The 23,882-nt window shown below is 44.2% G+C and overlaps 1 protein-coding gene across 1 annotated transcript in view; it reads right to left on the bottom strand.

Annotated features, from left to right (window-relative positions):
• The window catches only part of DCTN4 (dynactin subunit 4), a 60,749-nt gene extending 51,454 nt beyond the window's left edge, over positions 1 to 9,295 (bottom strand). The window contains exons 1-4 of the mRNA XM_075343368.1: positions 9,103 to 9,295; positions 5,196 to 5,266; positions 4,594 to 4,772; positions 2,102 to 2,145 (exon numbers count right to left, since the gene is read on the bottom strand). Of these exons, the coding sequence (XP_075199483.1) occupies positions 2,102 to 2,145; positions 4,594 to 4,772; positions 5,196 to 5,266; positions 9,103 to 9,237 (429 nt within the window). The 5' untranslated portion in view covers positions 9,238 to 9,295. The remainder of the gene's footprint in view (positions 1 to 2,101; positions 2,146 to 4,593; positions 4,773 to 5,195; positions 5,267 to 9,102) is intronic.
• Between the last annotated feature and the right edge of the window lie 14,587 nt (positions 9,296 to 23,882).

Below are 23,882 nucleotides of genomic sequence, written 5' to 3'. Positions count from 1 at the left end.
GCTCAGTCCTAGAGTCCTGCCAATCTGACCTGCTTGTTATGAGGACCGAGCACCCAAGCATGGTACTGGTCTCATCACTGGCCATCATCATACTGGTAATGGGGAAGATCTGAATCACCACTGTGAGGTCTCTGGATGTGGCTTGTGACGACTTTTCAGAGCTGAATGTGGCTCTTATGGTAAGAAAGGTTGGGGACCACTGGTCTGTGGGACAGGAGCCGTAGAGCGAGGGCCGAGCATGCGCAACTCTGGGCCATTCAAGACGGAGGCCGAGCATGCACAACTCTGGGCCATTCAAGACGGAGGCCGAGCATGCACAACTCTGGGCCATTCAAGACGGAGGCCGAGCATGCACAACTCTGGGCCATTCAAGACGGAGGCCGAGCATGCACAACTCTGGGCCATTCAAGACGGAGGCCGAGCATGCACAACTCTGGGCCATTCAAGACGGAGGCCGAGCATGCACAACTCTGGGCCATTCAAGACGGAGGCCGAGCATGCACAACTCTGGGCCATTCAAGACGGAGGCCGAGCATGCACAACTCTGGGCCATTCAAGACGGAGGCCGAGCATGCACAACTCTGGGCCATTCAAGACGGAGGCCGAGCATGCACAATTCTGGGCCATTCAAGACGGAGGCCGAGCATGCACAACTCTGGGCCATTCAAGACGGAGACCGAGCATGCACAACTCTGGCCCATTCAAGACGGAGGCCGAGCATGCACAACTCTGGCCCATTCAAGACGGAGGCCGAGCATGCACAACTCTGGCCCATTCAAGACGGAGGCAGAGCATGCACAACTCTGGGCCATTCAAGATGGAGGCCGAGCATGCACAACTCTGGCCCATTCAAGATGGAGGCCGAGCATGCACAGCTCTGGGCCATTCAAGATGGAGGCCGAGCATGCACAGCTCTGGGCCATTCAAGATGGAGGCCGAGCATGCACAGCTCTGGGCCATTCAAGATGGAGGCCGAGCATGCACAGCTCTGGGCCATTCAAGACAGAGCTCTGCTCGGATTTCAGAACTGTGAGGGGGTCCTAGCTACGGACCACCACTCATCAGTAAGTTATCCCTTCCTATGGATGGGGGATAACTTAATAGTTTGAAAATAATCCTTCAAGAGAAATTATTAAAGATCCCAGACTGCGTGTTAATAAGAGACACTTATTTCTCCCCGCTGGATTCTGGTCACATCCACATTTCACGGCTATAACTTTACACCCGGCCAGCAGAACACATTGTACACAGGGGCGGACATTACATAGCTCTGGGGACCACTTTACGTTATTGTATAAAGTCTTCATCCTCAGCAATCACAATGATGTGAACAGATCGGTATAAAGGGTTAAACGGTTAGGGTCTTTTCCGATCACGGCCACCAGTCCTGGAGCCCAGCTGTCACCCACCCGAGCTCGCCCACCACACAATCACCCAGAGGCCACACTACAGAGTGTATATCTCTGTTGGCATTGTTGAGTATTTGCAGCCAAAGAGGAGCATATGGGTGCGGTATAGGGGTCATACTGACGCCACCTATGCAGGTTTACTGCTCTTTGGTCTGTGCTGTCCCTTTAAGATTGTCTCTGATGACTAAAGCAGCAGAGCTGAACGTGCCACTTCATTTTGGGGCTGCAGCATTGTGATAAATCCCCGGTAGTCCTATGGAAAGCTATTGAGGACACGTGATATGGTCATTGTGGCTGTGCCAGATCAGCTCTGCTACATCTTCATACAATAGAAGTTTTGTGTTTGGCTTTACAAAGGACGGTGGGGAATCCCAATACACTGTTGACAAACTCGACCCTGCTACATCTGTGCACTAATGTAGCTGAGATTGTAGAATCCCATAGAATGGCAGACATAGGGAGAAGCCGCCGAGGACCTGACTCGGACTAGTCAGCCAGGACACACGGTCGCTGACTAGCCATTTAATGTTCTCAAGCCTGCATTCCCCGCAGTCACTAATCCGCTGACAGGTTCCCTTTAATCCCAGCCTGCCCCTGAGTGCAGACGCCCCATGCAAAGTCCTACACATCAGGCCGTCCATCACCAGCACACATGTACTGGAGGCGCGGACAGTTCACCCTCCAGCACTTACCCTCTGGTTGTGCGGATTCTCCGGCTCCTGCCATCCGCCGCTCGCTGCAAAAAAAAGCAAAAGATTTTACAGAGAGGATTCAGAACCAGTAAGAAAAGAAGCGATGAAATACAAGAACGTGGCCATGCTATGGTAAAATCATTCAACGCCTGATATTCTGTCTGCACCAGTGAGGACCCCAGGCGGGCACACTAGATGAGGAGCAAGACCCCCGAGCGACCAGTCAAAAGTCTCTCCCGACAGAAGAACAAAGCAGAAGTCAAGAACAGAAGATGTCTAAAGGCCCTGTCACACACAGAGATAGATCTGTGGCAGATCTGTGGCAGATCTGTGGCAGATCTGTGGCAGATCTGTGGCAGATCTGTGGCAGATCTGTGGCAGATCTGTGGCAGATCTGTGGCAGATCTGTGGCAGATCTGTGGCAGATCTGTGGCAGATCTGTGGCAGATCTGTGGCTGCAGTGAAATTGTGGACAATCAGTGCCAGGTTTGTGGCTGTGTACAAATGGAACAATATGTCCATGATTTCACTGCAACCACAGATCTGCCAAAGATTTATCTCTGTGTGTGACAGGGCCTTAAGTCTTAAAGGGGTTGTTGCATCTGCAATCTTCATGCCCCCAGACTCCCTGCTAGCCGTGGGGGGGCTCTCCTGACAACTGACAGTCCAGACCAGTAACAATCAGTCCACTGATCCACACTGATGACACGGCTGATGGCCGGAGGTCTCCGGGGAGCTGCAGCAGATCACACTATTTGTCATGTATCATCCAGAGCTCTACGTAGCTTCATTTGCATGGAACAACCCGACTGCAGAAATGAGTGGTCCCAAGGAGCAGACCCCCACCAATCTAACATTGGGGCCTATATATACCCAGCATATATTAAGATTTAAACAATATACTGAGCATTAGGGATCTCATACAGGAGACTTAAAAGGGATATCCCATCTGCAAAATCCTATTCTAATATATAGTAGGTGTAATAATAATAATATTATTATTATTATTATTATTATTATTATTATTAATACAAATAGAAAATTCCTCTAATTAGAAATGTAGTATAGTTCTCCTGATATAGCCATGTCTCTTACCTCATGTGCAGGGTATTGCAGCGTAGGTATTATTAATTATTATTATTATTCACTTATATAGCACTATTAAATCCACAGCGCTTTACATACAGCAACATCCATGATTATGACCACGAGCAACTAACTAGCTGTCACTATGAGTGGACGTAACCATGGATACCTAAGCCGCAATGCCCTGCACATGAGGTAAGAGACATGGCTATATCAGGAGAACTATACTACATTTCTAATTGGAGGGATTTGCAAATAATAAATAAATAATAATAATAATAATACTAGCAAATACCTCCAATTAGCAATGTAGTATAGTTCTCCTGATATAGCCATGTCTCTTACCTCATGTGCAGGGCATTGCAGCTTAGGTATCTATGGATACATCCACTCATAGTGACAGCTAGCTAGTTGCTTGTGGTTAAAATCATGGATGCTTATGTATGTAAAGTGCTGTGGAATTAATGGTGCTATATAAGTGAAGTCATATTATTATATTATTATTATTATTACTACTTCACTTATATAGCACCATTAATTCCACAGCACTTTACATACATTAGCATCCATGATTATGACCACAAGCAACTAACTAGCTGTCACTATGAGTGGACGTAACCATGGATACCTAAGCTGCAATGCCCTGCACATAAGGTAAGAGACATGGCTATATCAGGAGAATTATACTACATTTCTAATTGGAGGGACATGATGATGATATTATTATTATTATTATCATCATCATGTCCCTCCAATTAGAAATGTAGTATAATTCTCCTGATATAGCCATGTCTCTTACCTTATGTGCAGGGCATTGCAGCTTAGGTATCCATGGTTACGTCCACTCATAGTGACAGCTAGTTAGTTGCTTGTGGTCATAATCATGGATGCTGATGTATGTAAAGTGCTGTGGAATTAATGGTCCTATATAAGTGAATTAATAATAATATTATTGCCTAAGCTGCAATGCCCTGCACATGAGGTAAGAGACATGGCTAATCAGGAGAACTATACTACATTTATAATTGGAGGGATTTGCTAATATTATATTATTATTACACCTACTACATAATGGGATAGGATTCTGGAGATGGGAAATCCCTTTAAGTCACCGTAAAGATCCGCTGACAGTGCACTCTGTATGGGGGGCCCCCGACTCTCCCGTGATAGATGATGTTTGTGGAAGGGAGGGAGGGGACAGTAGGATCCGACCTCCTGAATTTGAGACTCCGATCCATTTGTTTTCCCTGGAGATAAACCACCGGCAGCGGCTCTCTCATAGAGAACACAGGAACGATCGGCCAAGCTGAGACTACCGGTGTATGGGGGGTAGGAGTCAGAAGATGAATGTTTGTCCGACACCTATGTAATGTGTATGGGGGGTCCAGACTATGTAGCCCACTCACCCACTGACTTGTCGGCCATCCCAACATCTCTGGAGGTCCAGCGGCAGAAGCCACAAGCGAGATAATAGGCTTTCTTCATGGTGGTCTTGGCGGGATCGTCAGGCAGAGGAGCTGGGATGCTGGTGGCCCGGGTGGAGAGCGTGTGCATGCAGCACGGGCAGTCAAAGCAGTTGGCGCATCTGCACAGGAACAGACAGAAGAGGTCACACTCATCAATATGCGCTAATCAGTAATTAAAGGGTTGTGCCGTGATCAATACAGAGACCCCAAGAAGAGATCCCTACAGCCAAATATCACAAGGTGTCCATTAGGGCAATCTGATGTTGTAGGATAAAATATCTGGGTCTGAAAACCTCATCACGGTCCACACCTCTGCTTACTGTCAATGAATAAAACATTCTCTAATTTTTTTCCCCCACACAGAGGCTAAACCCGATGGCGATCATCGACCACAAGAGCGAGCGTGAGGATCCGAAACACAAAGCCCCTGCCTCATCACATGACCCCCGCCCGCACCCGATAATTATACACGGGGGGGAGGGGGGGGGGAGGAGGCACAAGAGAGACGAAGAGAAGAGGAATCAGCAAGGAAAAGTACGGACCTGTTCTTCTTCAGCTTGGCCTCAGCTGACGGCATATTCTCCAGGCAGCTGGGGCAATAGTGCGAGTCCACCTGTAGGAGAGAGCGGAGACATGACAGCGTGAAGACAGAGGCTTGTTATTACTGATGAGTGCGGCACTGCCCCATACACGATCGAGTATCAGGGGGCTCGAGATGCATTCCCAACCGGCATATTCTCCCTCCTTCATCAGAAACAGGAGCCAGCGCAGAGGACCAAGGCGAGGAACAGGCAGCACAGAGGGCCATGGGGGTGGGAGGGGGGGGGGGGGGGACAGGTGGCGGTAAGGGAAGGGACAGGAAGCACAGAGGGCCATGGGGGTGGGGGGGGGGGGGGGGGGGAACAGGTGGCGGTAAGGGAAGGGACAGGCGGTGCAGAGGGCCAGGGGGAAAGGAACAGGCAGCGCAGAGGGCCGGGGGAGGAGACAGGTGGCGCAGAGGGCTGGGGGGTAGAAGAACAGGCGGCGCAGAGGACCAGGCTGGAGGGGGAGGGGGAAAAGGCGGCACGGAGGGTCGGGAGGGGGAGGGGGAACAGGCGGCACGGAGGGTCGGGAGGGGGTGGGGGAACAGTCGTCAGAGGGATGGAGGCGAGACAGGCGGCGCAGAGGGCTAGAAGGGTAGAGGAATAGGCGGCGCAGAGGGCCGGGGGGGGGTGGGGGGACAGGCGGCGCAGAGGGCCGGTGGGGAGGGGGGTACAGGCGGCGCAGAGGGCTGTGGGGAGACAGGCGGCACAGAGTGTCGGGAGGAGGGAACAGGAGGCGCAGAGAGGGAGTTATGATGAGAGTTGAATCAAATTGATGGGGGTCCAACACTGGCCACCGGAGCACATAACAGCTAATTGGCGGGGTGCAAGGTGTCTGACCCCCTTGATCAGATAATTATCATGAGGATAGTGGATCAATATGTTAGGACATGCCCTTTAAGAGGGTGGACTCTGGCCTAGTCTAAATGCTGGATCAGTGGGGTCCCCCATTCTTCCCACATTGGCCCTCACTTACAGATATAAGGTATCCAGCAGATAGGTGGTAACATGTTTACACTGGAATACCTCTTAAACGGAAACATTTGCCCCCTTTTCTGTTAATTGTTCAATAGGGGCACAGCGCCAGAGCGGTGGGTGATCAAATATGGCAAGGAAATATTATTTTCCTACTCCAGCTTGATTGGTTCTTGTGTGCACTTTATTTTAACCCCTTCCCACCTTGGACAATTTGCTCTTTTGTTTTTCCTCCTTTTCGGGCAGCACGTTTTCTTTTTTCCTTCCCCATACCCTATGAGGGTTTGATTATTACAGGACGACTTGTGGTTTTGAATGATTTATGTTATCATATAATGAACTGGAAAACGGGGGAAAAAAAAAAAAAAGGATTCCAAGTGCAGTGAAATAGGGGGGGAAAGAAAGAGATATAGATATATCTATATATTATAATATATATATATATTATAATATATATATATATATATATATATATATTATAATATATATATATATATATATATATATTATAATATATATATATATATATATATATATATATTATAATATATATATATATATATATATTATAATATATATATATATATATATTATAATATATATATATATATATATATATATATATATATATTATAATATATATATATATTATAATATATATATATATTATAATATATATATATATATATATTATAATATATATATATATATATATTATAATATATATATATATATATATTATAATATATATATATATATTTATAATATATATATATATATATATTATAATATATATATATATATTATAATATATATATATATATATTATAATATATATATATATATATATATATATATATATATATATATATATATATATATATATATATATATATATATATATATATATATATATATATATATATATATATATATATATATATATATTAATATATATATTATAATATATATATATATATATATATATATATATATATAATTATTATCCCTATAGAATCTGATGTGTCGCCATTTTCTGAGACCCGTCACGATTACGTACGCGGAGCGGAGATCTCGTCTTGTATTTTGAGCACTGACTTTTTCATGTCTTCATTGCCTTCTTTTATTTTTCTTAAAGTGAAAACAACATTCTGGAGTTTGGGGCATTTTTTCCTGACGTTTATCAATGAGGTAGCAGAATTTTAGATTTTGTTACATGATCATCAGGCGTATGTGGATGCAGCTGCCGGGCTTAACATATTCATACATTTGTAGAGTTTATCTATGTATTAGGGTCCAAAAAAAAAAAAAAGGAGAAAACTTATTTTTTATTATTATTTTATAATTTTTTTCTTACACTTTTTATTCCCTGTAGATGACTTGAACCTGTGATTTCTTGTACTTAAAGGGAACCTGTCACCAGATTTAGGCCTATAAGCTGCAGCCACCACCACCAGTGGGCTCTTATATACAGTATTCTAACATGCTGTATATAAGAGCCCAGGCCGCTGTGTAGAACGTAAAAAAACACTTTATAATACTCACCTAAAGGGTGGTGCGGTGGAGTTGGGCCATATGGGCGTCTTCGTTCTCTTTCTGAAGCCGCGGTGCATGACGCATCCTACATCATCCACACTCGCCGGTCCTGCGCAGGCGCACTACAATACTTTGATCTGCGCTGCTCAGGGCAGATCAAAGTGCGCCTGTGCAGGACCTGAATGCCGGCTTGTGTGGATAACGTAGGCGCTTCGTGCACCCAGGCTTCAGAAGGAGGACAAAGATGGCGGAAAGAGACGGCACCAGAGAATGGAGACACCCATCTGACCAGTCTGCACCGCCCTTTAGGTGAGTATTATAAAGTGATTTTTACGTTCTACACAGCGGCCTGGGCTCTTATATACAATATGTTAGAATCCTGTATATAAGAGCCCAGTGGTGGTGGCCGCAGCTTATAGGCCCCAAATCTGGTGACAGGTTCCCTTTAATACTGCATTACCATAGGGGTACAAAGATAGGGACGGGGCCTTCTGTGTTCACTGCTGCCATGGCAACCCCTCCGCCCCCGCACATAAGTGTCATGGTGGGGTGATGGGCACCCATGTCAGCACCACACTAAAGTACCACAGTCAGGGACTGAAAGGGGCATTAAATGGGTAACGAGAGATCAGTACAGCTGCCACCCACCGCATGTATCGCCCACAGTGACACATGTACAGCTGATACCAACAAGGGGTTAATTAATTCAGCATTGTGTTTGGATTCAGTACAGAACAATGAGACCGAATCCGGACATTACCCCACTGATGCATTCGCCAGCATGTTCCTCAGTTGTTCCGCCTGGAAAAGCATGAACACATTTACAACTGAGCCCAGCCATTCACCTGGTTAATAGGGGATCCTGATGAAGGAAACAGTCACATCCTGTTAATATATTCCTACATTTCCAAGAGGAATAACAGAGGGTTCTCTGACTGCTCTATTAAAAAAAAAAAAAAATCTACTGTACAGTCACTTTTACGACAGTCAGGGTCACTTTACGACAGGGTGACATTCGAGTCACGGGTGTGTGTAGGTTTCTCTAACAACACTGCAGATCAGCTAGGCCTCAGACCACGGCCTCTCCTAAAGACGCAGCCTGGAACCGCTGCTGTATCATCCCAGCCGATGTGACAGTAAGTGACAGGCAGTCATCCAATCGGTGCTTAGAATATTCGTGTAAGCAACCAATCACAGCGCACATCTCAAAACCCAACCCCATTACATAGGCGGGGATATATGACTGACATATGAAAGTAGCCAATCAACAAACAGGAAGACAGCTTCCTGTTAATCTATTGGACGTCACCGGTTAGAATGATGCCGGATTATTGAAGGGTGTTGATGACCGATTTACCTCGTGAGAGACGCATTCTAGGGACCGGAGCTCGCTGCAGTACCGGCAGAAGTACAGCTGCGACAACGGAGCTCGGATTTCCTTCTCGCCGTGAACTAAGTACAAGACTCTCTCCAGCTGCAGCAGCGACGCCATTTTCCCAAGCACCCCGCCCTCTCGGTCACGTGACCAGGGTGGGTCCTGCTGCTGACAGCCTCTGCTGACGTCATATGTCTGGATCACGTGATTCAAGTTCTATTTCCTCCCACCACCTTCATTTTGATTCTCATAACTTTATTAACAAGTACATGAATGAACAAACGTGATGGATTCTTCACCTTCCTGACTTGGCCAATTTGTTCTGGTTACTCCGATGCCCCATATGTGGTGCAAAGCTACTGTTTGGGCGCCAGGCAGGGCTCGGAAGGGAAGAAGCGCCATTTGACTTTTTGAACACACAATTACCTGGAATCATTAGTGGACGACGTGACCCCCTGAGGTGCCTAAACAGTGGAAATCCCCCACAAGTGACCCCATTTTGGAAACTAGATACCTCAAGGAATTTATCTAGCTGTTTGGTTAGCACCTTGAACCCCCTGGTGCTTCACAGACGTTCATAACGTTGAGCCGTGAAAATAAAAAAAATACATTTTTAACACCAAATTGTTGCTTTAACCCCAAATCTTTTATTTTCCCAGGAGAAAATATACCATACACTTTATTGTACAATTTCTCCTGAGTACAATGCAGCGCCCCACGGGGCAGGTGGTTAACCTACTCCTTGCCGTGCCATTGCGGGTGGGGTCAGGCGTTGTGACGGGTGGCCTCACCTGGTTCCGTTGCCCCAAGGCGTACAGCAAATGAAGGGAAAGTGGGGTGATTGGGAAAAGTTTGTTGTGACGCCAACTGTGGTATGCGGCCAGGGAGTAGCCACCGCTGCAGAATTCCTCGCTGAGGCAGGTGTTACGGCAGCCGGGATGGTGTCGCTCCCCACAAGCGGAGCGGTCCACGGGTGAAAAACAGGGGAATGGTGGTCCCTTAGAGGTGCCGGAGCGCGGGGCGACGGTGTCACTAATCATAGTCTGAGTCGGCAACTGCGGTTCCAGGTTCTTTTGACTCACTGAATTAAAGCTGCACTCAAGTGCTGGTGTCTGCCGTCGTGGGCTCCGGTCAATCCCAAGAAAGTGAGGGGCCACCACTGGTGTTTGAAGAGAGAAAGAGAGAGAAGGTCCTTTTCCTAGTATGTTCCCCTCAGTGGCTAGGTAACCAGGCTGAGCTCCAAGCCCAGGGCCTAGTGATGTCCAAGAGGTCCAGAGGTGTCTTGTCAGAACTATGGTCCCCACTGATCAGTCTGATGTGAGAGTGTTGTGCCTATATCTACCCCAAGTGGACCTCGCCCCCCCAGGAGGCTGGCCTCAGTGACCGGGAAGTCCCATGCATCAAGGTGGCCACCCCCCAGCCCACCCTGAGCCATCCCACCCTGTGGGAAGGTTCCTAAGCTATATATAAAGTGTGAATGTGGAACACCGGTGACTAACCCCTCCCTTACCTGAGATGGATACCTCACCTTAACTAAGGTGCAGTACCCTGTGGCGACAAGATCCTGAGGGGCGCCACAAGAGCAACACCTCATATGTGGTGGAAAGGTACTTTTTGGGCGCACATTAGAGCTTAGAAGGCAAGGTGCCTAAACAATGGAGCTCCCCCACAAGTGACCCCATTCCTGAAACTAGGTGAGCACCTTGAGCCTCTGGGGACTTCATGGAATTTTATATGGTTGAGCTGTGAAAATGAAAAAATACATTTTTAAACATAAAAATGTTGCTTTATCCCCAAATCTTTCATTTTCGCAAGGGTTACAGGACATAATGGACCATACAAGTTGTTGTGCAATTTCTCCTGAGTACGCCAGTACCTCATGTGATGGAAAACTACTTTGAGGCACAGTACAAAGTGAAGAAGTGAAGGAGCGCCATATTGGAGTGTAGGTTTAGTTTGATGGTTTGCGGTTGCCATGTCACATTGGCAGATCCCCTGAGATGACAAAACAGCAAAAAAAAACCCACAAGTGACCCCATTTTACAAACTGCATCCCTCAATGAATTCAGCCAGGGGTGCAGTGAGCATATTGACACTACAGGTGTGTCACAAAATTTTCACTATTGGGCGGTGAACAAAAAATAATTACATTTTTATCACTAAAATGTTGTTTTAACCCTAAATTTCCAATTTTCTCAAGAGAAATAGGTAAAAAAAAGCCCCATAATATGTTATACAAGTTCTCCTGAACGTAGCAATACCCCAAATGTGACCATACAGTACTGTTTGGCTGCACAGCAGGGCTCGGAAGGGCATTTGATTTTTGGAGCACAGACTTTCCTAGAATAGTTTACAGACTCAATTTGCATAGCCCCCTAAGTGCCAAAACAAAAGAAATCCCCTCAAGTGACCACATTTTGGAAATTACACCCCTCTGGGAATTCACCTATGGGTGTAGTGACGATTTAGTCTCTGGAAAACACCCATGATGTCAAATACATTGGATGTTGTAGAATTAAATATTGCAAATAAGTCCTTGTAATGCCCCGTACATTGTAGTGTCCATACAGTGCCTACAAGTAGTATTCAACCCCCTGCAGATTTAGCAGGTTTGATAAGATGCAAATAAGTTAGAGCCTGCAAACTTCAAACAAGAGCAGGATTTATTAACAGATGCATAAATCTTACAAACCAACAAGTTATGTTGCTCAGTTAAATTTTAATAAATTTTCAACATAAAAGTGTGGGTCAATTATTATTCAACCCCTAGGTTTAATATTTTGTGGAATAACCCTTGTTTGCAATTATAGCTGATAATCATCTTTTATAAGACCTGATCAGGCCGGCACAGGTCTCTGGAGTTATCTTGGCCCACTCCTCCATGCAGATCTTCTCCAAGTTATCTAGGTTCTTTGGGTGTCTCATGTGGACTTTAATCTTGAGCTCCTTCCACAAGTTTTCAATTGGGTTAAGGTCAGGAGACTGACTAGGCCACTGCAACACCTTGATTTTATCCCTCTTGAACCAGGCCTTGGTTTTCTTGGCTGTGTGCTTTGGGTCGTTGTCTTGTTGGAAGATGAAATGACGACCCATCTTAAGATCCTTGATGGAGGAGCGGAGCTTCTTGGCCAAAATCTCCAGGTAGGCCGTGCTATCCATCTTCCCATGGATGCGGACCAGATGGCCAGGCCCCTTGGCTGAGAAACAGCCCCACAGCATGATGCTGCCACCACCATGCTTGACTGTAGGGATGGTATTCTTGGGGTCGTATGCAGTGCATGGTTGGCACCAAAGATCTCGATCTTGGTCTCATCAGACCAGAGAAGCTTGAACCAGTCTGTCTCAGAGTCCTCCAAGTGACCATGAGCAAACTGTAGACGAGCCTTGACATGACGCTTTGAAAGTAAAGGTACCTTACGGGCTCATCTGCAACGGAGACCATTGCGGTGGAGTACGTTACTTATGGTATTGACTGAAACCAATGTCCCCACTGCCATGAGATCTTCCCGGAGCTCCTTCCTTGTTGTCCTTGGGTTAGCCTTGACTCTTCGGACAAGCCTGGCCTCGGCACGGATGGAAACTTTCAAAGGCTGTCCAGGCCGTGGAAGGCTAACAGTAGTTCCATAAGCCTTCCACTTCCGGATGATGCTCCCAACAGTGGAGACAGGTAGGCCCAACTCCTTGGAAAGGGTTTTGTACCCCTTGCCAGCCTTGTGACCCTCCACGATCTTGTCTCTGATGGCCTTGGAATGCTCCTTTGTCTTTCCCATGTTGACCAAGTATGAGTGCTGTTCACAAGTTTGGGGAGGGTCTTAATTAGTCAGAAAAGGCTGGAAAAAGAGATAATTAATCCTAACATGTGAAGCTCATTGTTCTTTGTGCCTGAAATACTTCTTAATACTTTAGGGGAACCAAACAGAATTCTGGTGGTTTGAGGGGTTGAATAATAAATGACCCTCTGAATAAACTTTTCACCATTTAAAAAAAAAAATAAAAAAAGAAATAACATTCTTTTTTGCTGCAGTGCATTTCACACTTCCAGGCTGATCTACAGTCCAAATGTCACAATGCCAAGTTAATTCCGAATGTGTAAACCTGCTAAATCTGCAGGGGGTTGAATACTACTTGTAGGCACTGTACATTGTGTCCAGCTTGTGCTTCTTGAGACACATACCTCATATATTTAAGCAGGCTTTCCTTACTGCAACAATCCCAAACGTAGACACTAACTGTGGTTTAGGCATATTGTGGGGCTCAGAAGTAAGGGGGGCATTTGGATTTGGGGGGCGCATTTTGCTGGATTTCTTTTTTTGAGGGGGGAGACATAGGGTGGCTTTACACGCTACGATATCGCTAAAGCAATCTCGTTGGGGTCACGGATTTTGTGACACACATCCGGCCGCGTTAGCGATGTCGTTGTGTGTGACACCTATGAGCGATTTTGAATCATCGCGTGTGACGCTGCCGTAGCGCTAATGTTCGCTACGGCAGTGATCACCACATATCGGCCGTGCGATGGGGGCAGGTGCAATCGCGCTCGACATCGCTAGCAAATGCTAGCAATGTCGCAGCGTGTAAAGCACCCCATAGTGTTTTACCAGAGCTATTGTAGAAGCCCTCTATATTTCCATTAACTGATCATGGGCCTGAGTGGGGACTTGTGTTTTTATGGGTTGAGTTTAATGCTATTTAGTGGTGATTTTGGTACAGAACATTTTGGATCAGTTCACATTTATCCTGTGCTCTATGCTGAGCGCTTACATCTGGGTTTCCAGCTACAGCTCCAAAATACGTGATTCAGGTAAAACCCCTGACGGATCCATTCACTATAATGAGGCAGTAGAGTTACTATGGACCATTCCACTCGTAGTCTCATAAGAACCTCATGTCTGGCCTTGATTCAGTGGTGTCCATCTTTTCAAAGGTGAACAATGCTGTTGATGACCGCACACTTGTGCATACCTAATAAGAGGCATAAAAAGATAGACACCGGCGGATCACAGGCGAGACGTGAGGTCAAAGTGACTCCCTCTGCTTCTACACTGAATTTTCCGTTGGGAGTTTCGTCTGAATCACGTTTCTCAGAGATTTAGGGTCTATGTCTCTGATCCACACACGCAGTGTCCTGGACGCATAGGGTCTTCTCTTGCAGAGACGCGAGTGTTCTCCGCAGAATACTGCAGCGGCCCATGCCCATGATCAGGGTTTGGGGCGCTGTGGACTTTTGCTCTGTTCTGCCCATGGAGAAATCTCTCATCTCCGCAAGCGTAAATTGACAGGACGGGAAGCCGCGCTGCATGTCAGTTTATACTGTGGAGGAAAGAAGTACAGTGGGCGTAACATTTTTATAAATCCCATCCACTGTGCTTGTACTGTACAAAGCATCGCTGCATCCAAAATGCTGCTATTCCTGATTTTGGGAACGCATCCTTACTAATAATCCCTGGTGTAAGTGCTCCGCATAGAGCACAGGATAAATGTGAGCTGCACCATACTGCGATTTTTGGAAGGCAGAATTAACAAATCAATAGCGTGTGAAAAATTGGCTTTATTTATTTTTTACGTCGTTCACCTTGCGGTATAGGTGGTTAGGTGGCTTTATTCCTCAGGTCAGTACGATAACAGCTATACCAGATTTATTGGGCTTTTTTTAGGTTGGTGATTATTCCACTAAAAATGTTTTTTACAAAATAATTTTTTTTTTGCATCACTGGATTTTGAAGGCTATAGTTGTTTACTTTGCTGCCGGCAGAGTCATATGAGGGCTTGTTTTTTGTGGGATGAATTGAAGTTTTTATTTGAACCATTTTGGGCTCACATGATATCTTTGATCGCTTTCTATTACACTTTTTATGAGGCAAAATCAAGCAGAAACAGCAACTCGGGACTTGTTTTTTTTTATTTGTTTTTTTTATGCCGTTCACCATGCCGTAATAGTGATAAGATAGCTTGATTCCTCAGGTCAGTGCAATTACAGCGATAACAAATTTATATATTTTTTTGGGGTTTTGCCGCTTTTACACCATAGATAGTATATTATAGGAAAAAAAAACAGTTTTTGCATTATTGTATTTTGAGAGCTATAACTTATTTTTTTTGCTGACACAGCTCTACGGTGGCTTCTTTTTTTGCGTGATAAGATGGTGTTTTCAGCTATACCATTTTTAGCTATATATCACTTTTTGATCGCGTTTTATTCCACTCTTTTTGTCAGCTGTATGATGAAAAGACATAGGTTTTGCTCCATATTTTATTTATTTTTTTACAGTGTTTACTGAAGTGTTTACTAGTGTGACAATTGTATAGATCGGGTTGTTATGGACATGGTGATATCAATTATGTGTAATTTTAGGGGGGGGGGTTATACAAATATAAGTATTGGAATATTTATTTATTTTTTTACTTTTTTAGTTAGCCCCTATATGGGACATTACATTTTGCTGCTCTGATCGCAGGTGCAATGTTCTGCAGTGTTCGATCACTGCAGAAGATCGCAGCTGCCAGAACTGCACTGTGACCATGGGTCGCCATGATGACGATCAGGCCCCCACAATTACATCGTGAGGGCACCGATCGGAATGGGAGCGCAATTCTTCTTCCAATCCCCTAAGAGCTGCGATTGATATCGATTGCGGCATTTAGGTGGTTAAACAGTCTGGGAGTCAGCAGACGAAATTCTGCTCAACAGTAAGTAGTAATAAAATTCAATATAAAACAAAATAAACATTAAGTTCGTCCTCTGCAACAATCACAGTCTCTCATGTGCCCCTGTATAACGCTACTGTAGATCTAGACCAGTGTATGTATTAGATAATTAATAATTAATTAATAAGGGACTGTATTCATTAGTAAAGGTCTCTACTCAAATTAAAGGACTGTATCCATTAGTAATGGTCTGTACTCATTAATAAGGCTATGAATTCAGTAATAAGGGACTGTACTCATTAATAAGGGTCTGTATTCATTAATAAGGGTCTGAATTCATTATTAAGGGTCTGTACTCATTAATAACGGACTGTACACATTAATAAGGGTCTGAATTCATTAATAAGGGTCTCTACTCTTAATAAGGATCTGTATTCATTAATAAGGGTCTGAATTAATTAATAAGGGTCTGAATTCATTAATAAGGGTCTGAATTCATTAATAAGGGTCTGAATTCATTAATACGGGTCTCTACTCTTAATAAGGGTCTGAATTAATTAATAAGGGTCTGTATTCAGTAATAAGGGTCTGAATTCATTAATAAGGGTATGTATTCATAAGGGTCTGTATTCATTAATAAGGGACTGTATTAATTAATAAGGGTCTGAATTCATTAATAATGGTCTGTGTTCATTAATAAGGATCTGAATTCATTAATAAGGGTCTGTATTAATTAATGAGGGACTGTACTCATTAATAAGGGACTGTACTCATTAAGAGTAGAGACCCGTATTAATGAATTCAGACCCTTATTAATGAGTACAGTCCCTTATTAATGAGTACAGTCCCTTATTAATGAATTCAGACCCTTATTAATGAATTCAGACCCTTATTAATGAATACAGTCTCTTATTAATGAATACAGTCCCTTATTAATGAATACAGACCCTTATTAATTAATTCAGACCCTTATTAATTAATTCAGACCCTTATTAATTAATTCAGACCCTTATTAATGAATACAGATCCTTATTAAGAGTAGAGGCCCGTATTAATGAATTCAGACCCTTATTAATGAATACAGTCTCTTATTAATGAATTCAGACCCTTATTAATGAATTCAGACCCTTATTAATGAATACAGTCTCTTATTAATGAATACAGTCCCTTATTAATTAATTCAGACCCTTATTAATTAATTCAGACCCTTATTAATGAATACAGTCTCTTATTAATGAATACAGTCCCTTATTAATGAATACAGACCCTTATTAATTAATTCAGACCCTTATTAATTAATTCAGACCCTTATTAATGAATACAGATCCTTATTAAGAGTAGAGACCCGTATTAATGAATTCAGACCCTTATTAATAAGGATCTGTATTCATTAATAAGGGACTGTATTCATTAATAAGGGTCTGTATTCATTAATAATGGTCTGTATTCATTAATAAGGATCTGAATTCATTAATAAGGGTCTGTATTAATTAATAAGGCTGGGTTCATTAATAAGGATCTGAATTCATTAATAAGGGTCTGTATTCATTAATAATGGTCTGTGTTCATTAATAAGGATCTGAATTCATTAATAAGGGTCTGTATTAATTAATAAGGCTGTGTTCATTAATAAGGATCTGAATTCATTAATAAGGGTCTGTGTTCATTAATAAGGATCTGTATTAATTAATAAGGGACTGTACTCATTAATAAGGATCTGTATTAATTAATAAGGCTGTGTGTTCATTAATAAGGATCTGTGTTCATTAATAAGGGTCTGTACAGTGTCTGTTCTCATTAATAAGGGTCTGTACTCATTAATAAGGGTCTATATTCCTTAATAAGGGACTGTATCCATTAATAAGGATCGGTGTTCATTAATAAGGGTACCATCTATACACTGATGACATTCGGATCTATTTCTCTGGCCCAGACATCACATCTCTGCTGTCCAGAATCCCGGAGGGTCTATCGGCCATATCCTCCTTCTTCTCCTCTCGCTTCCTAAAACTCTCAATGTGGCCAAAACTGAACTCATCTTTCCTCCATCTCACCTATCTACCCTACCTGATCTATCTATTACAATAAATAACATCATGCTCTCCCCAGTACCCAAAGTCCGCTGCCTCGTAGTGACTCTCGACTCTACCCTGTCCTTCATACAATACATCAAATCTCCTGCCGCCTTCAACTAAAATATATTTCCAGAATCCTTTCTTTCCTCAACCCCCAATCTACGAAAATGTTAGTACATGCCCTCATAATCTCCCACCTGGATTACTGCAACATCCTCCTCTGTGGCTCCCTGCTAACCCTCTCGCAACTCTCCAGTCCGTCCTTAACTCTGCTGCCCGACTGATCCACCTTACTCCTCACTACCCACCGCTTCTCCTATCTGCAAATCCCTCCATTGGCTCCCAATTTTCCACTGTATCCAAGTCAAACTACTATCACTGGTCTACAAACCCGTCCATAATCTGTCTCCTCCGTATATATCCGAACTAATCTCCCAATATACTCCAACACGTAATCTCCTTCTCTCAACACTCATTTGCTCCTCACCCATCTGCCTCCAAGACTTCTCTCAAGCATTCCCTATCCTCTGGAATTCACTGCCTCAACATCTCCGTATATCTGCTGCACTTGCAAGCTTCAAACGGAACTTGAAAACCCATCTGTTTAAAAAATGCCTACAGTCTCCAACGATGCCGCCACCTCACCTTCACCGGAGCTGCCTCCTCTCCACTGCCAGAGCTGCCGCCTCTCCACCGCCATAGCTGCCGCCTCACCACCTCCAGAGCTGCCGCTTTACCACCCCCGGTGCTGTCCCCTCACCACCCCTGGAGCTGTCGCCTCACTATCCCCAGAACTGTCACCTCACCATCCCCATAGCTGCAGCCTCACCATCCCCAGAGCTGCTGCCTTACCACCCCTGAAGCTGCTGCCTCACCTCCCCTGGAGCTGCCACCTCACCACCATCGGAGCTACCGCCTCACCACCATCGGAGCTACCGCCTCACCACCACCAGAGCTGCTATCTCACCACCATCGGAGCTACCGCCTCACCACCACCAGAGCTGCCACCTCACCACCACCAGAGCCGCTGCCAGCTCACCACTATCAAAGCTGCCACCTCCCCACAACCCCACTAACTGCCTCCTTCCTTTTATCCAATGGAAAGTAATGCCGCAAGGGCAGGTCCCTCTTCCCTCTGTACTAGTCTGTCTATTGTAACTTGTATATGTATTCTGTATGTAACCCCCTTCTCATGTACAGCACCATGGAATTAATGGTGCTCTATAAATAAATATTTATAACATGTAGCAGATGAGCAATCAACAGGACGTGAGCAGCTTGGTCCAAAGGCGGGGAAACAGAAGCCAGCGCTGAGGGCTCATGTGACATCACAATCCTACGTGAACCCCGACACTGCGAGCCTGGCCACTGCTGGAAGCGAGCCGGTATGGGAGGTGTGTATAGGCTTTTTTTATTTTACCTGGGGAAAACATGTACAAGCAGAAGGGGCTGTCTTACTAGTGGACAACCCCTTTAAATATTTTCTACTTTTTGCTCCTGTGTCTGTAGGTCCTTTGTCTAGTTCAGTGACCTGCAAAACAAATCTACAAATTTAGCACAGCTCCTGCTTTTGGCTCTGGGCTCTTCTCCATTCTTCTCTGTGTAGATAGCAGCTGGGAGGTGGTTGTACGCAGATCTCCAAAGTGGGAAGAGGGAAGAAAGCCTGTACAGTCTCAGGGAGGGCAGAGATATACAAAAGGAGGGTAACAAATGTAGAGGAACTATGTGCAGGATAGAAGCTGTTCTGATATATGAGCAAATGAGGACAGTAGCACAGTGGCTGGGCTACATGGAAGACTGGTAATTGTACAGGGTATTTTATACGCAGTCAACAGATCACAGGTTCAGAGAACTAATAAATATATCACAAGATTATTTGGAAAAGAAAACATTTTATATATATATATTTTAAGTAATAATAATCTTTATTTCTATAGCGGCAACATATTCCGCAGCGCTTTACAATTCAGAGGTTCATATACAAGCAACAGTTATAGAAAATACACTAATTAGAGCAAAAAAAGACAACTCTGCTCATAAGAGCTTACAATCTACAATGAGGAGGGGGGTACAAGATGCAAGTGCTTATTTACAACGGCGGTCCAGCCATTTCAAAGAAATGGGGAAAGGATAAAGGCAGCATGAACCAGTCAGTAGCCAATTATTGTGATGTTTTTTGGGTGCGGTGGAGTTTGACGGAGAAATAGTGGCGAGGATATATATGAATTTACTTTCATTAAGGAGAATGATAGGCCACCCTAAAAAGATGTGATTTTAGGGAGCATCTGAAGCTGCGTAAGTTGTGGATCGTCCTAGTTTCTTGGGGTAGAGCATTCCAGAGGATTGGTGCAGCTCGGGAGAAGTCTTGGAGCCGGAAATGGGAGGTTCGAGTTAGTGTGGATGTTAGTCGAAAGTCGTTTGCAGAGCGTAGAGAACGGATAAGGTGATAGACAGAGATGGGGGGAAAGATGTAGCGGGTTCCGCACTGTTGAGAGCTTTGTGGGTGAGAACAAGCAATTTGAATTGGATCCTATGATGTATGGGCAGCCAGTGCAATGACTGGGACAGAGCGGAAGCATCCGAGTAGCGGTTAGCCAGATAGGTGACCCTGGCTGCAGGATAAGGATGGACTGTAGAGGGGAGAGTCTAGTTAGGGGGAGACCAATTAATAGAGAGTTACAGTAGTCAAGGCGGCAGTGGGTCAGGGCCACGGTGTGGGTTTTTGTCCTTTCCATGGTGAAAAAGGGGCGGATTCTAGAGATGTTCTTGAGGTGCAGGCGACAGGAGCGGCCAAGAGATTGTATGTGGGAGGTGAAGGAGAGATCGGTGTCAAGTATAACACCCAGACAGCGGGCCTGCTGCCTAGGAGTTATCGTTGTGCCACACACAGAGAGGGAGATGTCGGGTTTAGGGTGGTTAGTAGACGGAGGGAGTAGAAGTAGTTCAGTTTTGCTAATCAGTGTAACCCCGCCCCCACCACTGATTGACAGCTTGCTAACTATTTACAGTGTATACAGGAAGCTGCCAATCAGGGATGTGGGCGGGGTTATACACAGTCCAGAAGTCTTGGCTCTGCTACATCTACATTAGGGAGTTTATGAAAACTACACCATTCCGCCCAGTAAGTGATACATTGCTGGAATCAGGCTCTCTGCCTCTACATCATGCTGCTCTCAGATTACATAGCAAAAATCTGGTGACAGATTCTCTTTGACAATCGTTAAACCCAATGCAAATTGCATTGACAAGTGTAAAATAGTTTTTAAATGAGTGCCTATCAACTTATTATTGGCAATGATCATTTATCCAACCAGGAACCGCAGTGGGCTAAAGGGGCTTTCAGGGGCTCTAATATTTATCGTCTATCCTTAGGAAAATCTGTTAATGTTTGACTGGATGGAAGCCAAACTCTACAACCTGTTCCATAATGATAAGTAACAATCCCTGTAATTATGCTGGTTATTGAGGATCTGAGAATCGGAGAGGTCGGCACCCTGACTGGAAAACATCGATGGCCTTTCCGAAGTCAGTGAGAGTCCAATTATCATCTCTGCGACGTCAGACATACATGTACGGAGGATATTGGGTGCACGTGAATGGAGCAGGCTCAGGACCTGAGCTAGCACCATACATGGTGGGTGCCGGCTGTATTATACAGCCATCACCTGCCTCCAACAGCAGCCGTCAGAGGAGCCAGCACGGATTGCTGCAATTTAAGCACTTAAATGCACCTTTCAATCTCTGACTGTATTATTTAAGCAGTCCATTCTAATGCAAGGTGACAATCGTTGTATCCTGTAATGTTCCTAGGAGATTGTTAAAGATACCCCACTCAAATAAAATAAATTAACAAATAAGCATATTTGGTATCTCCACATACACAAAAGTCGGATTTATTAAATGTAAGATTAATTAAAGGGACTCTACCAGTACAGAATGACTGTTCAAACCAAGCACAGGTGCTTGGGGCACCAGGGTGTGGCCAAACATTTACATGTACCTTCCCACCTACTCGTACACCTTCCCTCTATCTCCACCCTCATCTCTTCTTTGATTGACAGTTCAAAGAATGGTAAAGATAGAGGGAAAACAAGCTGGTGGGACCATTGGCAGACAAAGACAGGAAAGGCCCCTTAGTGAAGAACAAATTATGGGCCCTTTACAGCACAAAGGCTCGTCAAAATGCACAATTCCACCTGCTTTTGAGGTAGAAATGGCCCCATTACCTCTTGGGCCCCTGTGCTGTTGCACAGGCTGCACCACTCATATGTTCGCCCCTGGGTGGGACTGTGCACGTAAACGAGTAGCCCCCACCATGATGCACTGGGTGCCTGTACTTGGTTTGAGTCCCTTTATCCACCCTTACACAGCACCAGCAATAGAAAATGTTAAAGGTTTTCAGAAAATGACCCCAAAAAATTGTGGAATGTTGTTTTTTGGGAGTGTTTTTCATCCCACTTGGAATTTATTGTTTCATTATATGGTAAAGAGAATGGTGGGATTCACAACTAGAACTCTGAAACATATACAGCTGCACACTAAAATGCTAACAATGAAAAAGTGAACTCTGGCATTGCATTACTGCTATAGGAATATTTGAAAAAAAAGAGATGTTTAGCTTATGTATTGGCCAATGCATGTAAGCCTAATAACCAATGACAAGGTGATCTCTGTATATCGGGAACCTAACCTAAAATACCACTATCTGGGTTAAAAAACCTCCACGTCTGGGCAAAATGCTGCTCTCTGGGTTAAAACCACCATGTCTGGGCAGCTAGACTTCTGCTATAAAGAGGAGTGAACACAGCCTGGTTATAGGGCGGAGTGCTCAATCATAAGAGATGCACTACAATTATACAAAAAAACTGACTCGTACATTCAATAGGTGTGAACAGGTGCTAGCTGAAAACACATTATAACTACGAAACATATACAGCTGCACTCTAAAATGCTAACAATGAATAAGTGAACTCTGGTATTGCTTTACTGCTATAGGAATATTTGAAAAAAGGTGTTTAGCTTATTTATTGGCCAATGCATGGGAGCCCGGTAACCAACAACAAGGTGATCTCTGTATATCGGGAACCTAACCTGAAATGCCTCTGTCTGAGTAAAAAACCTCCATGTCTGGGCAGAATATCTGGGTTAAAACCTCCATGTCTGGGCAGCTAGACTGCTATAAAGGGGAGTGAACACAGCCTGGTTATATGCATGTGAGCCCAATTTTTTTTGTATAATTGTAGTGCATCTCTTTCTGATTGAGCACTCTGCCCTATAACCAGGCTGTGTTCATTCCCCTTTATAGCAGGAGTCTAGCTGCCCAGACATGAAGGTTTTAACCCAGATAGTGGCATTTTGCCCAGACATGGAGGTTTTTTTACCCAGATAGAGGCATTTCAAGTTAGGTTCCTGATATAGAGATTACCTCGCGTTGGTTATTGGGCTCACATGGATTGGCCAATACATAAGCTAAACATCTCTTTTTCTCAAATATTCCTATAGCAGTAACGCAATATCAGAGTTCACTTATTCATTGTTAGCATTCTAGAGTGCAGCTGTATGTGTTTCATAGTTATAATGTGTTTTTCAACTAGCATCTGTTCACACCTTGGATATGCGGGTCAGTTTTTTTGTGTAATTTCAGAACTACAACTCGTTCTGAAGAAAAACCCTCATACGGCCATTGTGACAGAGTAATAAAAACATTACGGCTCTTGGAAGAAGGGGAGGACAAAATGAAAACTGTTTGTCGGAAACATAAAGCGTCAAAGAGAGAACAGATTTGGGGGAAAAGATTTTTATTCATTAGTGAAATGAACAGTTCTCATTTACGAAATGTACTTTTTTTTTGGGGGGGGAGTGGGGGGGTTGGTCAGCCTCTGGATCGTACAGTTCTGCATAAATACATACTGGCAGTGACTGTCTGCTGTGCAAATTGTTCCTCAGTCACTAGGTGGCTTGTTCCTCCTAAGACCAGAGACTTCAAGCTTTTATCTCTGGAGGGAGGGGGCGAAGAACGTAGCCCTCCTCCCCTGGAGGCGA

The sequence above is a fragment of the Anomaloglossus baeobatrachus genome, chromosome 4 (genome assembly GCF_048569485.1).
Source record: "Anomaloglossus baeobatrachus isolate aAnoBae1 chromosome 4, aAnoBae1.hap1, whole genome shotgun sequence".
In the NCBI taxonomy this organism is placed as follows: Eukaryota; Metazoa; Chordata; class Amphibia; order Anura; family Aromobatidae; genus Anomaloglossus; species Anomaloglossus baeobatrachus.
The sequence above is the reverse complement of the archived record's forward strand: the minus strand, read 5'-3'. Positions and strand labels throughout refer to the sequence as shown.